The 17,597-nt window shown below is 37.4% G+C and overlaps 1 protein-coding gene across 1 annotated transcript in view; it reads right to left on the bottom strand.

Moving 5' to 3' along the window:
• THSD7A (thrombospondin type 1 domain containing 7A) overlaps positions 1–17,597 on the bottom strand; it is a 459,010-nt gene that overhangs the window by 21,533 nt on the left and 419,880 nt on the right. The window contains exons 15-21 of the mRNA XM_082846599.1: positions 14,366–14,499; positions 10,040–10,193; positions 6,765–6,909; positions 5,284–5,399; positions 1,739–1,856; positions 1,112–1,257; positions 520–694 (exon numbers count right to left, since the gene is read on the bottom strand). Of these exons, the coding sequence (XP_082702725.1) occupies positions 520–694; positions 1,112–1,257; positions 1,739–1,856; positions 5,284–5,399; positions 6,765–6,909; positions 10,040–10,193; positions 14,366–14,499 (988 nt within the window). The remainder of the gene's footprint in view (positions 1–519; positions 695–1,111; positions 1,258–1,738; positions 1,857–5,283; positions 5,400–6,764; positions 6,910–10,039; positions 10,194–14,365; positions 14,500–17,597) is intronic.

Below are 17,597 nucleotides of genomic sequence, written 5' to 3'. Positions count from 1 at the left end.
CTTCCTGCTATTTATTTCTAAACTACTTGATATACGTTTGCTTTCTACATTTTCCTGCTTGTACCTCTGTGTCCAACACTGAATCAGAATTTCTTTCATTCAAAATTTTCTTCCATAATACTGTTTTTTCTCACTCTTGAATGGTAATTTATCTAGGGGTAGAATTTTAGCTATTATATCTAATAGCTAATATATTTTAGCTAATATATCTAGGGGTAGAATTTTCGTACTCTCCCTGTCAAGCATGAGCCTAAGGCCTTAATTTTCATTCTTTGCAGAAGTTAAAACTCAAGGGGGGTGAGTGTCAACAGAGGCCACGTAGGAGAACTGGACTTCACCCCCACCTGGCAGTAAGGAGCAGTGCCCCCCCTTCATCCACGCTACAGTGTCTAGCTGTTGGCACAGATATTACTGAATGAGAAGACTGTTGACATCTCTTAACTTATACATGCAACCCCTTCTCCACCCTGGTCCTGGTAAGGAATGGCCAAAGTACGAATTCTGTTTTGCTGTTGTTACCTGGGCAAGGCTGGGTGCAGGTTTCCTCAAGAACCACTTTTTTATTACCGTCTATAATGGGTTCGATATCAGTACAGAATTCTTCATCCACTACCTTGCTGAAATCATCAGCTGACCCATCACTCACTACACAAGAAATATTCCTTGTTCTGGTCCCTTCGCCACACTGGGCATCCTGAAATGGAGGAAGAAATAATTAGGGGAAAAAAAATAATTCATTGGTTAGCTTATCGCTCACAGTCATCTCTGCACCATTGATTTTGATTTATGAGCAGTTAAAGGAGCATTTGAAACCCTAGGGAAGAAGTCCTATAGGGCAGTAGCTATAAAGCATAGCATGAACAATTTATTTGTTTTCTAGGCCAAAGACAGGCAAATAAATTTTCAATAAAATGAATCAGTCTCCAAATGATTTTAAAATACAGGACAGGGAGTGCTTGTTATCGAAACTAATTAAACAGTTATGAAATGGCAAGGTACCTAAAATCTTTAACAGGAAACATGCTATCTGTAAGCTCTGCAAATATTTCGGAAACCAAGTCTCTCCAGATAATGAATACACACTCCCGTACAACTTTTTGAGATTGGTTACCTGCACTTGGCATGCAGACCACTGGCTGTATTGCCACCGATAACAGGGCTTCACTGGGCAAGGCTTAGACTGTTCCATCAGCGCAAGGCATGGTCTTCCATCACCCTGAAAGGGCTGGGTTACTGTTCTTCTTCGGATCATTTTTCCTTTAAGAGATACAAAGTGGTGCAACCTCAGTGATACACTACAATTGTGCAAGCATATATCTTTTTTTTTTTTTTTTTTTTTTTTTTTGGTGGTATGTGGGCCTCTCACTGCTGTGGCCTCTCCTGCTGCAGAGCACAGGCTCCAGACGTGCAGGCTCAGCGGCCATGGCTCACAGGCCCAGCCGCTCCACGGCATGCGGGATCCTCCCGGACCGGAGCACGAACCCGCATCCCCTGCATCGGCAGGCGGACTCCCAACCACCGCGCCACCAGGGAAGCCCAAGCACATATCTTACTGGGAGAAGGCGTCAAAGACATTTCTTCCGAAATTAGAGGAACAAGTAAGGCTTAGATGTTTTGGAAAGAAAGATACCCTGATTCAACCTTTCTGCAGATTATTTGATATGACTTAAAGCAAGAGGGACATTTTATTTCATATTCCTTGATCATCAGTCTAATGCCAAATAAAGCACAAACCAACCTGTGAGGCCACATGTTTGAGAACACTCTGACCAAGGAGACCAGTCAGAAAGCTGACAGTTCACAGGACATTCCACCATGCAGGACGTGTTCATCTGCCAGTTCTTCTCCAGGCCGAGCTGAAAGGATAGAGGTAGATCTATTTGTACTGACAGGAAGCATGACCACAGTGCAGTGTTGATGGAAGGAAGAAGGAAGGGCAAGATTGGAGCGGGAATGAGAGGAGAGGAGAGGAGAGGAGAGGAAGAATAAGCAATATGCATAATAAAATAAAAAGATGTCTGCAGGACAAAGACCCAAACTGTTAAAAATATAAGGTGGTTCAATCCAGGAGAGTGGGAGCAAAAGGAACAGGATGAACAGAGGAGCCCATTTACTCAATATACTTATATATATATATAGTTGAATTTTTTATATAAAAAGTGAAAAAAGGAAGATTTAATCTCCAAATTAGTTGAATTTCCCTAAAGGAGGAATAAATAGGTGGAAGCACAAATATTTTCTGTTAGTTAAAAAGCAAGAATATCATCACTATACAGATATATAATTGTATTTGGGGGATATTATTTATTTTTACATGTGCATGTCAAACTGAAAAAAGAGCGAGGTTAAAGACCAATTGCCACTCAAAACCAAAAATATAATGTACTAAAATAATATAAAATAGTTTTAAAGTAAGCTACCTCTCTCAAAAGGAGGGGTGGGTCACTAGAATTTTTATTATGAATATTTTATATACATTTATTATTTTTTTAAAAAGATTTTCTCTTCCAGAACTGATCTCAGCAGCTAACTGTGGTGTAATTGTTATTTTGGCATTTAGTCTCTCGTCAGATAATAATGTTGTGCATTTTACTGCATTAAGTAGCATTCCTTATTTAAGTATTCTACGTTCAAAATGAAGGATGAGATTTCAAACTCATCCACTGTATATTCAAACATTTAAAAAGTCAAAGGTACAAAGTGGCATTGAAATAGAAAAAATAAGAGCTTCTTAGGAAAGTGCAATTTTTTAAATTAGTCATCCTTGGGGATTTTCAAGACCTTTTTTATTTCTGCATGAAAGTAAGTTTATAGTGTCTAATTTATAGAGCAGAAAATGGCAAAAGAAAGTTTTTCTGAAATGTTACGTTGCGGTTCAAGTAGAACTCTTGGCTCTAAGTTATGCACTGAGAGAGGATCAGATCGACGATTTATGTACCAGATCCCTCTGTAAACACTCTCATTATATTCTCCATCAGTAATACTTGACAAAGCTGAGTATTTGGTATGAAAACTTTTACCATATCACTTAATTTAAAATTAAATTAAATCACTTATAATCACTGGAGATTAGAAGTTTTAAGGTGATACGATAAAAATGATGTGTTAAATTTAAGGTACCTAATAGTTTCATGGAGAAAGGTTTTGAATCACAGAATTCAACTACTACTGGCTTATTTATTTTGCTAGAGGGTTAAAAAGGATGTCTGTTTACAGATATCTTGGGTACCCAGTAGTAAGACATTTCAACTCTGTACTACTTTTTCTCTTAAATTTGTTGTAGCTTCTTTTTCTCCTTTCTCTCTATATCTATCTATCTATCCTATCATCTATCTAATCTATCATTTATCTAAACATATGTTCAGGGATAAACGAATAGGAAAGGAGAAACCAGTTATTAGGTATCTGGTGAATTAGTGTCTGAAAAACATCAAAGACAAAAGTGCTATATAAATGCTGGATGGATTTAACCCTAATTTTCCTCTTTGTTGGACAGTAATGCCATCTTTCTTTTGGGCTGTTAGAGAAACAGCAAGAGTTAGCTACTGCTGTTACACTCAATTCAGGGTTTGCACATGTATTAGTAGGTAGGCAATCTACTGTTAAAAAAGATAGCCAGCTTTTCTCAGGGCTATTATTTAAGTCTACTGCTTTTTAGGGTGGATAATATGGGATATGAGTTGTTTAATCCAATTCCTGTAGAGAGTACCACTGCTCTCCCTGAATACAGGGTTTACTAAAATGTTATGATTTGAATCCCTGTCATCACAGTATTCAAACATTATAATATTTGTACATAAAAGTAAATTTATCTAGGCTCCTGGATACTTAAAATTATTTCTCAGGTTTTTACCCACATTTCACTTAAGAAATAAAAGGCCCTATTTATATCTTTGTCCTGTAGTCATGAGATATTTAAAAACTGGTCTTGTATGATTTGGGTTTAGCTTTCTAAAAGCTCTCAGAGCTATTAAGAGTTATCTCATTCTGACCCAGGAGGACACTTACATGTGCATTTGCAAAAAAAGAGACATCTTAACCAAGTAGAGGTAGACCACAGAAAGCTCTCCAGCCTGTATATAACTATAATAACATTCATTAATAATAATGTTATTTTTATAATGGTCACATCACTTCGATGTTATTAGTGTCAAAGCCAGACTGATTCAGGTATAAAATTTCTGATGAAATCTAAAGCAGTAATTGACTAAGTTATGATATAAGATGACAGAGCAATTTATTAACTCAACAATTTGTTTTCAGCACACTTGGGAGCTCTGTTCCCATGGACAGAGATACAGATAGTTAAATTAGGTCCACAAGGTAATATCAAAGATATCAAATGGATTAAAATATTTCCATCTTGAGTTTTCCCTTAGGAGTTTGAATAATTTACCACGAGCTTATAATAACCCCTAGAATGTGTAGACAGACGTCATGGTCCCAAGTCTACTGAACCCTAATGAGGTTATAAGTTCCTCCCGGGTGTTGCAGGTCTGTGGAGGCTGTTGCTTATCTTGGTTCATGTTTAACCCAGTGGCCTCAGATGCAGGAGGAGTCAAAATCTGTCAGGAATGTGAGTGCCCTTTTGGTCTGGAAACCAGACAAAATAATCAAAACCCAAAGTGTAGCTTCATGAATACTACCGAAGGACAACAACTATGTTTTCTCGCGTTTCCTAAGGTCATATTAGAAATGATAACATTACTTTTGTAAATTGGAGAATTAACAGTTACAATTCTCTGTACCTAAAAGACACTAATGGCAGACGCTATTCCTTTGTTTGAACTTCAAGCTCTCTCTTATCCAGACCTGAGTCTTAAGACTCTCACAGCTGGGTATTAGGTCCTAATATCAAAATCTGCTACCGAACCACATGCGATCAGTGTTTTGCAACAGAGAGAATAAATGATGGCTCTTGGCAGGTGTCCCAGGCAACACAAAATTCATATGAAATTACAAAAGATGATGAGTAGTCTGATTAAGATTTATTGCCTTTATTCACCTTGATTACTTATTGTTCCCCGAGCATTTCTTTCAGAACAGGCTAATTAGCATACCTTTGGGCTCCAAGCAGAACAAAATACAGGAAATTATGTGTAGAAATCAGTAGTGTTGGACAGTGTCTCTTTTCAAGAGAGTGTTTAGCAGCCTATGAATAGTGCCGAAAACATCTGCTGGCAACGAGCTGCATAAAGCGCTGGTCAGGTCACTTGGCTCAGCGTGAATTGAAATTATTAGGGTAGAATTTACTCGCAAAGACATAACAAAGCATCCCCTCACCTCTTCACAATATTTCAGGTTAACCGACTTGCCATCACTTCGAACACAATCCAGCATCCTCGTTTTCATGCCACTTCCACAAACTGCCTTCTCGCTCAGCTGGCACGTACTCCAGTCTGGAAGGAAGGGAGCATATCAGAACAGAAGGCTATGCATGAACCGGATTTCACATGAAACTCGGATGACCTGAATCCCATATTTAATTCACAACTGCTTCCTAAGCCCCGCAATCAATCATCCCACACGCAGAGCGTATGGGCCCCGGCTTTGAACATATCTGGAGTCAAATGGAAATGCTGGCGTTGCACATCGCTACAGGGACTATTCCTCAGGCAGATGTCTCCCTGACAATCTTGCTAGCTAGCTGTTTGGTGATACTGTAGAAATGGCTGTGGCCTGCAGATCAAATGTCATTTAAAAACTTTTCTCCTAACGAAAGTAGAAATTTACATTTCAACCTTTTTGTTTAAGCAAAATAATCATAATTTTAATGGCTCGTACTTTAGGTAGTTATATCCAAATAAAACTGTCTTTCACTTACTGTCCGTACTGTAGAATACTATAAAATGTACGCTTATTTATTTCAAAATCACTTTGGCCACATTTATTTAATTCCCTTTATTATATGTCTTTTGCAAAATAATTCTTTCTTTCCAGGGTAACGTAGCATGCCCCAGAGAACTGTGATTTCATTGTGTCATGAAAGGAAACTGAAGAGAAAAACCAAAAGAAGCAAAAAGTCAATCTGACTGCTGTGTGTCACTGTACTGTCTCTGGGGTTTATTTTGGTGTGAAAATTACTTGGGAAAAATTCCAGAGTAAGCTTCAGTGTTGCCCTAAGTCATACAAACCATGAAAGTCTTCCTTCCTAGAGTATATGCCTTGATGGTGTGAGATGAGGGTTTGGGAAAGAAAGGGAATTTAGAATAAGCCTTTTTTTTCTAAAAAAACACTCATCTATCTTTTTTCACCTATACCTTTGATAATATTTATATCTCTGAAATGTTTATATTCTCTTCACGCACTTCTTGGCAAGCTTAAGATTGCTGATGTCTTTACAGCAGACTAATCATGCCTATGAGCTGCCCCCACGGAAAGAACTGTTGTCCCAGTATTCACAGTGATTAAACACATTCTGAAGAAGAAAGACATCTTTCAATAAACTGATACCCATGGGAAGATATACCTTTTATGTGCACCTTCTGAAAGTGGGAGGGTGGCTTAAATAGGAACCCTTAGACTATTGTCCGTCTGCCTTAAGAGCTAATGTTTGTGTGATCATTTCATTCTCTATTTTGATGTTTATGAAAAATAAGGCAGATAAATATTTCTTTCATTTAATACGGAATTATTTCTGGGAGAGGAAGCAGCATGTCCAAAAGGCACGTAGATGGAGTTGACCAACACTTCCGGAAATGCTGCTGAGCTGACAGACGTGGGATTTGGCCTTTAACTCTATAAGGAGATGACTATTCACATACCTGTTACATTATAATCATAGTGGAAGCAGTTTTTGTTCAGGTTACAGGGTTCCTTCTCAACAGCATCAGGGCAGGCTCTTCCTTCATCAGCAGGTTGTCTGATGGGATCAGCTGACCTTTGCCGGAAACTGCTTTGATTGCAAGGCTGACAAAGAATAATATAACTCCTCAGAAAGGTGAATACTCAGCCACACAAGCTAATGTATTAGGGAGAGCACTGGAGCAAGAGCTAGAACCTTTGGGACACTGGCTAACTTAAACAATCTCATAACACCTCAGTTTCTTCATTTATAAAATCAAGGTGTTGGGTGAGTTTCTGATGTTCCAGCTAGCTCTAAGATGCTGGGAACAGGGAATGTTGTCTGCCTTTCCAGTACACAAAGAATGTTGCCTTCTGTCTCAGTTCTACAATGATCAAGGCACCAGCCACTGCAGCTGCTGCAGGTGATGTGCCCTGAGCGAAACAGGATGGAGGAAAAGAGGTAGCACTCTGTGCTTTGGATACTGACCCGAGATAGTTAAGATACATGTCTAAGGAATAATTTCAATGAGCCCAGATTCTTGCATCTTCCTATACACAGGAAAGCACTAAAGTCATTAACTAGAGATGTCTTAGTGATTAGTAGTAATCTTTTGATGTCTGACTGTATGTTCTTTCCCAGCAAAAAACTCCTGTTATTCCTGGCTCCTCCTTTACTTTTTCAGAGCAGTTCCTCAGAGCTATCTAAAAGGTTGTCTCCCAGGCTATAATCCTCAGTAAGATCCCCAAATAAAGCTTAACACGCAACTTTTAAGCTGTGTGTGTTTCTTCAGTCGACAATGCTTAAGAGATGTGTCTAACCTGAAAAGATATCTGCACCCCCTTGTTTATTGCAGCACTATTTACAATAGCCAGGATATGGAAAAAACCGAAGTGTCCATCAATGGATGAATGGATAAATAAGTTGTAGTACAATTATACAGTGGAATATTATTCAGCCATAAAAAATGAGGATTTCTACAATTTGTGACAACATGGATAGACCCTGAAGGCATTACGCTAAGTGAAATGTCAGACAGAGATAAACAAATACTGTATGATCTCACTTATATGTGCAATCTAAAAAACAAAAGAAAAAACAAAACTCGTAGAAAAAGAGATCAGACTTACAGTTACCAGAAGTGGGGGTAGGAGAGAAGGGAGAATTGGAGGAAAGTGGTCAAAAGGTACACATTTCCAGTTATAAGATAATAAGTAGTAGGGATGTAATGTACAACATGATGACTGTAGCTAACACTGCTGTATGTTATACAGGATAGTTGTTAAGAGACTAAATCTTAACAGTTCTCATCAGAAGCAGAAAAGTCTTTTCCTTTATTCTTCTTTCTTTTCATCATACCTATTTGAGAAGATGGATGCTACTGAACCTATTGTGGTAATCATTTCACAGTATATGTGGATCAAACCATCATGCTATATGCCTTAAACATACAATGATGTCTGTCAATTATTTCTCAGTAAAACTGGGAGAAGAAGAGCCTATGTGTCGAATATTAATAGATACATCACATCATCCATACACAAACACATACATATGGTCATATTAATTACTGTAGAATACTAATAACTAACAATACTAATAATACTAATACTAATAACTACTAATAACTAATACAGAAATTATAATCTATTTATCTAATATAGTTGACAGGACCTGAAAAATGATTTTAAGGGTGAACTTTAAATAACTAGTTATATACAACCTTTATTTTCCTAATGTGCACACATATATGCACACAAACACAACTAAGCACGAATTAAAAAGACTGGTTGCCATTCTCCTACTGGTACAGTCTTGTTTTGAAAACATTTGGTTACTAAGATCAGAAACAGTAACTTCAAATCTGATGCTATGGAATTAAATAGAATAGAAAATCATTTGCATATGCTTGTGAAACAAATGATTCTTTTTTTTTTTCTTCTTCGGTTCGCGGGCCCCTCACTGTTGTGGCCTCTCCCGTTGCAGAGCACAGGCTCCGGACGCGCAGGCTCAGCGGCCATGGCTCACCGGCCCAGCCGCTCCGCGGGCTGTGGGATCCTCCCGGACCGGGGCACGAACCCTTGTTCCCTGCATCGGCAGGTGGACTCTCAACCATAGCGCCACCAGGGAAGCCCGAAACAGATGATGCTTAATTGCAGTTTAACCTGTATCCAAGTCAACTGCCAGCCCTGTTTTGCTCCTGCTCTATCAGCTGGCTGCTAATCAGCATCTTTAATAATGTTAACACTGAAATAGAAAATTAATTTCTCCTTGAAAACATGTATCTGTCCCATATTATATTTCAGCAAATTAATTCCACATTAGATGTATCTTTTCCATGATTCGATGCCATTCTGAAGTGTGCAGCTTTACAAAGGTACACAAGGGTAAGCCAAATTTCCCACATCATCAGCCAGTTCTGTTTCAAGTGACTCTCCTCCCAGGGTCCCATGGAAGAGGCCCTACGGGCTGCTGAAATCTAGAAGCTTTGTGTGATTGGAAACTCTCAGCTGGCTTTCCAGGCCCAAAGAGACTCAAGAGTCAGTGTGTGGAAAGAGATTCACTGATGCACAGCTTTCTTCTTTCTACTCCCTTTCTTACCAGGATCTTCTGCGTTTTAGTGTCAATACTCCTGCTGCCATACCCCTACCGTGTGAAAGATTATTCCTACAATTTTAAATGGATTGGGCAAAAAGCAAGGGATGATAATAACCTGACACCATTAAAGTATTTTTACTAGATTTTCATTCTTTTTCCCTTTACCTGGAGGGAATCATTATCACCACTGCAGTTTTTAACATGCTGTGAATTCATAAGCAAATGTAAAGGCATTTTGGGACTTCCCTGGTGGTGCAGTGGTTAAGAATCCGCCTGCCAATGCAGGGGACACGGGTTCAATCCCTGGTCTGGGAAGATCCCACATGCCACGGAGCGTCTAAGCCCTTGTGCCACAACTATTGAGCCTGCGCTCTAGATCTCACAAGCCACAACTATTGAAGCCTGTGCTGGGTTTAGGAGGACGGTGGAGGAGCATAAAGCTTGCAAGAGGTTGAGCTGTTTCAGTGTGAGTCCAAACATTGCTGATTTTAAATGGCACAGTCATAAGAATGAAGTAGCCAAAAATACGCCTTGCTTTGGTAACTAATTTAGTAACTAATTTAGTAACCAAGCTATTATTTTCTTAATAATATTTTTAAAGCTTTAGTGGTAAGGAATTAAGCAAATTCTACATTAATAAATGGTTAATTGTCTCACCAAAGTGCATCGGGTCCACGGACCCCATTCAGTTATCACACAATCCTCGGGACATGGTAATTTGCACTCTCTAGAGCCCAGAGGCATCTCTTCTGGGTCACAGAGGTAATCCTCTACATGGTCAGAAGGGCCATCCGCCGTGTTCTGCATGCATCTAGAAGAAAACATACCTATCAGTGAAGGAACTGGGACAACTGAACAATGGTCAACCCGTAAGGTACAAGGTTTTTCATAAGACATCACCATGGAGATGGGGGATGGGAAGCTTTGCATTTAATGAATAAAATTCTCCAAACATAAAGACGTAAAAGGATCTCTGCCTCCCATACCTAGTTGTATAGCTAATGATTTAAAAATCTATGCTTGCATGTATCATAATCTTTTAAAGTTATAGCCACTGTGTATACACTCCGTGTACATAAACTATGTGTCTTCCTCTTAAAGGAGAGGGTCATTTACACCCATATATGATGCAGAAACTAATGAGTTCACCAAAGATATTCATAGATGGGTTACAATTTTGGAATATAATGCATGTTTTTCTTCTGAGGAAAATGGTGAATTCCATGGAGAAGGCAGATTCATATATGATGGAAGACAAGGCACACTGAAATCTCCGAGGGAGAGATTTCAGTAAGTGGTTTTGAGAAAGTAACTGATGGCATTTATCAAGTTGTTTTGTCATTTCAAAAGTAATTTTCGCTTCCCATCTGCTGATAACCTTAAAAGAAAGGCAGAAGTGAAGAGACAATCATAAGAATAATAGCGCAAATTCTCTAAACGTGGTTGTTGGGATCTTCCTATATCTTGACCTTTTTTATTCTTAGTTTTCCTTTTAACAGAACAAATTCAAACATTTCATTACATTTCATTCTATTGTAAGCAGTCATAAAGGGCTCCTTAGTCATCTCTTGGGAATCTAATTAATGTGGCTAGTACCAGACTTAACTTTTACTGTAGTTAATAATCTCTCAAGGCACTTTTCGAATAGAAGAGAAAAACTTTATCCCTCATTTGTAACTCAGAGAAGGTCAACCAAATTAATAGGTTTGGGAAGAGAACTGCACTGCAGGAGATGAAAAGGAAGGCTTGCGCTCTTAAGCCTCTCAAACCCACTGCAATGTTTTAAACTGTTGGTTGCATTACATTACCAATTATATCTGGAATGTCAACTTTTCTCAGGGATTTACAATCAGTAGGGACATTGCATCTTCACAAATCTCTGCAGAATCACGTTTCTATACAGTGCTGCTAATTTTAAGCGAAATGTGGTTTTCCTGTGGAATGCATTCAAAGACTGGAAAACTAAGCTGTTGGTTATGTCTTAACTGGGTTTGTAACCTGGAAAAATAGCCACACAAATACCCACCTCTGCATTTTTTTTGATACTGAATATATAAAAGGTAATCACAAAAATATGCAAATATAGACAGACATTTATATAGTTTCATTGTTGAAGGAAAAAAATAAATTATAAATTTCTCTGGGAGAATTTTAGTTTCCCAGGAAAAAAGTTCTAGCTTCAGTGGCATTTTAAAAATGTTCTGTTGACAGCAGCTATGAGAGGATGGAGCAGACGGGACAGTTCAATCTCCAAAGTTGGATTTGCTAAGAAAAGATTACATTAATGTGAGGCCCTGACATGATGTACAAGGATTAACTTGCAAAATTACCTATTGATTCAAAGTTAAGGACAGATGTTCAATACTCTATTAAGTAGTTATGTGCATAAAACTTTGTTTTCAAAGGTATTTCTTTTCCTTCGATTTTTACTATACAGGTAATAGATTCATTTTAGGAAAATCACAAGAAATAATACAAATTCACTACATTCTATCAGAATAACCACTCTTAACAGACTACTATATTTAAACATATATTTTCATTTCATTAAACAGGAGCAAACTTCACCTACTATCTGTACCATTTAGGAAAAACATCAACAATACATTATAAAAATCTTTTTGTGTTATTAACTGTGTTTCTAAGACATAATTTTTAATGATTACATTTGAATTCCATCTTTTGAATGTGCCACAATTGCTAAAAAACCCTTCTTGTTGACATTCAGATTATGTTTTATTTATTTGAGTTAGTATTAATGATACTTTTGTCACTGCAGAATAGAATACATATTTGGATCAAGTCTTGAGCCCAAAGGGAAGCACTTTAAGTTCATTTGCTTTCTTCAAATTCCTGGCCTTTTCTCCTTTCCATAGGAGAAGGGATTATGCTGTGAAAATACTGAACTATTTTAGAAAACAGCCACCAAGTTGGAGGCCAAGGGTGGGCCCAGATGCCCACCACAGTTGTAGCAATAAGGGGGTGCATTGCCTGCAGAAAATTCAAAAGCAACAACAGAAATAACCAAATCTGTTTGGTTTTTATTATCATCATGTGCTGGCAATTCTACAAAAATGTTAGTGAAAAAATATTCCTTCCCAGCAGGGCAAACCACTACTATTACTCAGTCTTTGATGTCACACCATCCTAAAAGAGAAAGAATGAGATATTTTGAAACCTGCCCTCTTATAGACTCTTCTGTCCTGAAATGTCACCCAATGCTTGCATCTAACAGGACATTTGACCTTAATTAGCAGAGGGTAAGGTTTGGGAGGTATACTACTGAATAAAGAAAGAAACATTATTACACAATCAGAAATTCCAATCAATACTGATCTTCTATTTTCTCTGTTTGCATTAAAAATGTTTACTGGAAAAATAAGTTGCCTAGAAAAGTTACTGTGTTTAAGATGTGTGTGGAAATGTTGAGAATACCTACCTATTCACAAAGCAAAAAGCAGCAACATATACACAGCCGAAGGGAAAGCCGAAAGAAGTTCATTATTATAATTTTTTTAATAACAAAAAACACAACCTGATCAAATTTTTAATATAAGAAAAATATTTTTATATTTGAAAGAGAAATTTTAAATTTGGCAGAAGATTGGTAGAAAACAGAATCTCTGTCTTTTTCTTCCCTGTTTCCCTATTAACTCATTACCTCCACCCCACCTCATCCACCTTTAAAAGTTACTCCGTAAAATAACTTGAGAGTTCAGATGGGCTTTTGAAAAAAGAGATAGAGACTATTTTTACTGGAAGAAATGTTTTACATAGTGTGCCAAGGTTTTATGATATAAACGTTAACTTGTTCTACTTTCCTATTGAAACAGATTAAGAAATAGGAATCTTAAATTCATGAAAAATTATGTCATGAGTGAGAATGGGATTCTTCACAACAGTTGTCAGGTTTTGGATGTTTGTATGTTTTTCTTTACTGTGTGTCACTCAGCAGAGTTAGAAGAAACTGGTTGTAGTTAAAGAGTGACAAGAGACTTGAGTTTGAATGCCACTGTCACTTTACTAGGTGTGCGCTCTCAGCACAGTACTTAGTAAGTACTTCTGAATCTACTCTGTAAAGTGGAGATAATAAAGCCTCATATACTTGTTTCCCAGGTTTGAGACCCTTAAGGATCATATGTAGATGGTGTAGGGATAAGTTAATGAGTTAATTTAATTGTATTACGATTATTACAATAATTTAATTGTATTAGGTTTTAGGGAAGTTCTGTGAATATGACAGGGTCTCAGTTTGGAGAAACAGGATTTAATAAAGGGGACAGACATGTGGATGGATCTTTCAAAACAGTGAGGGGTATGTGGGGTATTATAGAACAAGGCTGCTCAGTAGAGCTTTCTATGACAATGTAAATACTGTGCTGTCTCACAGAATTGCCACTAGCCACCTCTGGCTATCGAGCACTTAGAATGTGTCTAGTGTGACTGAGGAAATGCATTTTATTTAATTTCAATAGATGTAAAGTGAAACAGTCACACGTGGCTAGTGGCTGCCCTACCGGACAGTGTGGTTCAGAAAACAAATGAGAGGCACTAGCCAGCGGGGAGGTTTAGGGAAGGCTTCCTAGAGCAGATGAGAGTATTCAAAAGATAGCCAGTTTGATACAAAGGATAAAGAGTTTACAAAAGATTATCACTAAGATACAGTTAGAAATATATTTGACCTTTAAGGAAGAAGTTACTGGGGTTGGAAAATCTGCATTCATTCACCTCACATTCAATATGCAGCCCTTTCCCTGCAAGAGTACCTTGAAGCAAAGCTTCCTAAAATCAGAAGGCAGAGGATGATACACTGCTGCTGCAAGCAGATCCCTTTAGAGTTTTCTACGAACAGAGACTCCATAAAAATAAAATTGAAGACAATTTCATTCAGGAGATTGGGAGGAGGGCAAGCTCATGTTGGCACATGAGAAATCGGGAGGTGGCTGTGCCTTTGCTTCTCTGTGTAACTAGGCTTGGCCTTACCTCACTTTTCGGGTTTGCACGCCCTCTCCACAGTTGTCCCGCATGTTCACAAAGGTCACCTTGCAGATGCTCCATGGCTCTGTAACCCATACGTACTGGCTGCAGTCACTGTGGCAAGGGACGACCTCATACACCTGAAACACACACGGTTCTCAATGACCTCACCTCACGGAACCCCATGAGGTAAGTGGGAACACTTCATATCACAGTTATCATGATATTCTTGTTTAGCTACTCTGAAGCCTTTCCTTTACTGTTCATTATTCTAAAACAGGAATATAGAGGATCTCTTGAGAGTTCTAGCAGTGAAGGGTACGGCTGTGTTGTATTGTGCTGCTCCTCTATCACATTGCAGCTGGAGATTGGACCTCATGGACCACATCAGACACATTCCGTACTTTCCTAGACTGACCCTTACCACACAGTATTGTAATTTCCTGGGCCATATGTCCTGTTCACAGTTTCATGTGTCTTCAATACTTAGCCCAGGATGCTTGCTCATATGTCAGGCATTCTACAGAGATTTGTTGAGTAAGATGAATAAATGAATAAAAGAATTAATGAATTAAGTAAGCATATAAAAGCTGTTTTCAAATAAGTTTAATTTGGCCTGTTTTCCAAATAAGTATGTATACCAATAAGAATTTTGTGTGTGTATTCCATATATGAAACTAAATTAGAAGATAAATAATATGAAATAAAGCTATCTTAAAACTAACTAAACCTTGGAAGCAAGGTCTGAAATTGGTCTCATATTACACAGGTACAAAGCGGTGAGGGCCACATAAAATAAAGCAAATTGTCTCTGCTCTGGTGCCCATAAAGGCTTGCAGCCCCAGGTCTGGGGTGGTGTGGTTGGCTGTTTCAGGATTTTTAGCACAATGAACCAATTATGCTCTTTTCTCAATGAGAAAGAAGAATGACTAAATAAATGAAAAGAAGGACCATAATCCACTGCAACAGAGCTGACTTAACCATTAAAGAAAAATGTCTCTCTTAAAATCATTTCAAAGTCTATGATAACTCTTATTTCCTATTTTACATACACACACACACAAGCTACGTGAATATTTCATATAACTATTTAATTCCAGAAAATATAGATTTAAATAGTCCTCTGGAGCCATTCTTTTGTGCAAATTTTAGTTTTACTAAACATCCAAGTAAAGTGAATAAAGTGGACCTATTCCACATAGGAATAAAAAGTGTGCACTGTTGGAGTGAGAATCTGTAATTACTGTCGTAAGTTATCACCTTCACATTGGGTGCTGTATTAAAATAGGACTAAATACTATTTTAGTATTTAGTAAAATATTACCCTACAAGTTGTGGAGAAGGGAACAACTGAAGGGAAGATGCCACCTTTCCTAATCCTTTGATGGCTTTCATTTTAATCTCCTTCACTGGAGTGAACACAAATCAGTTCAGAGCCACCTCCTGCTACCGCTTTGAGCGCACCTGCACCTCTGCCTCTCCGAGAAGCATGCGACCGTTAACAGGAGGGGTCATTGCCTTTTCAAGGGTGGTGAATTAGGCTTGTTCTCCACTATCCCTGTACCTTAGGCCCTGATAGTAAAATGAGAAAACACATGTAATATGCTAGGAAAACAAAGGGAATAGCTGCAGAAGAAAAATTTTATGGAAAACATGTTTTTCCCTATAAAAGATAAGAGAAATAGCAGGAAAAGAAATACATTCTCTGATGTCAGGAGTAAAATGAAAACAAACAGCACTCTATTATGAACGATGAGGTTTAAAAGTTCTTACCTGGGCCTGGAGTAGTGTTCACCAGGAATGAAGAAAAGAGAGAGAAACAAAGATAAATTAAACAAAGATAAGTATATTTGATGAGAAGAACTCATGTTCTAAGTTTCAAATATTACCCATATATAAAAGGTGGGGTTTTTTTGGTAAATGATTAGAACATCTTTCTTAGACCTTAAAAGAGAAAAACCAATTCCTTATTACTGTTTAAAATTAAGATACACAAATGAGTATTGCAAACAGCAAGTTAAGGAAAGGATTTGATGGGCAGGATGAAGAAATCAAACTGAGTAGACATCAAAATACGTATAGGGGGAATCAATATATGACTGCAAATATCTTGTGGTTCAAATTGTGAGTGGACTATCTATAGACTGACTGACTGACTGACTGATATATTGATTTTAATCCATCCATCCACCCATATTTCTGAGGAAATGGGGATTTGCTTTCTCAACTGGAAAATGGAACCTCAGCGATCATTTCCAAGGCAAAGTATGACTTAATTACTGAGGAACATATAACTGCAGTAAAAATCTATATGATTTACAATTTTCAACACTTACACAAACCTTTGCATATTCTTTACTTTCCTAACATTTTACTAACAAATAAATCCCTAGAAGTTTCTATTTTTTAATGTAGAGCATTTGTGCTCAAAGTCAAAGATTCAGGAATCTCTTATTTCTTGTTTTAGCTTTGATTTTTCCATTGTTCATGTCTCAATATACCACCAGTAGGCTGATAACAAATACTCAGATGTCCTTATCATACTCTGCATTAGATTATATCAGAGTGACAGAGAAATGGCTTAGGTTAAAGAGTTTTTAAGCAAGGACAACTTGGTACAACCAATTTGAACTTCTTCAAATTCACTATTTAAAAAATGCTAAGGCAAACATAGCTCATTTTAATTTTAAAATCTGGCTGTTCACATACACACTAAAGGTATGAAAACGTGTAGAATTTATTTGAATCATGGATAAAAATTTATTAAAATTTAAATTTACTATTGGAAATTCAAGATTTCAAAACTTGTAGAATAATATTCTTTTGTATTATAAACATTACATTTCACTTATTCTGTTTAATCGGGGTCATGCATTTTCTTCTTTGGAAATATTCATTAGGACAGAGAAGCTCGATTACCAGTAGATGGCAGCAGTGCAGTATATTATTCACCTTCAGTTGTATTTAAGGGCAAGTTCAGCAATTTTTCTTTGGGGGAAAAATCAACATTCTTTTGGCGTACTTTCTATGCAATTTAATTCTCCACTTTCTTGGCCCTTAATCGATTTATTCAAAAGTTATTTTTATTTTCTCTATAATTTACTTTTATTGTGATGAACAAATTTAGATTAATTTGGGAAGGCAAACGTATGGGTAAGCAGTGTGTTTGGAGATTAAAATTAGAAAATCTATGTGTGTATGAGACATACCTACATATTTAAGGTTAGTTCATACATAT

Source organism: Leucopleurus acutus (genome assembly GCF_964270905.1).
Source record: "Leucopleurus acutus genome assembly, chromosome: 9".
Taxonomy (NCBI): domain Eukaryota; kingdom Metazoa; phylum Chordata; class Mammalia; order Artiodactyla; family Delphinidae; genus Leucopleurus; species Leucopleurus acutus.
The sequence above is the reverse complement of the archived record's forward strand: the minus strand, read 5'-3'. Positions and strand labels throughout refer to the sequence as shown.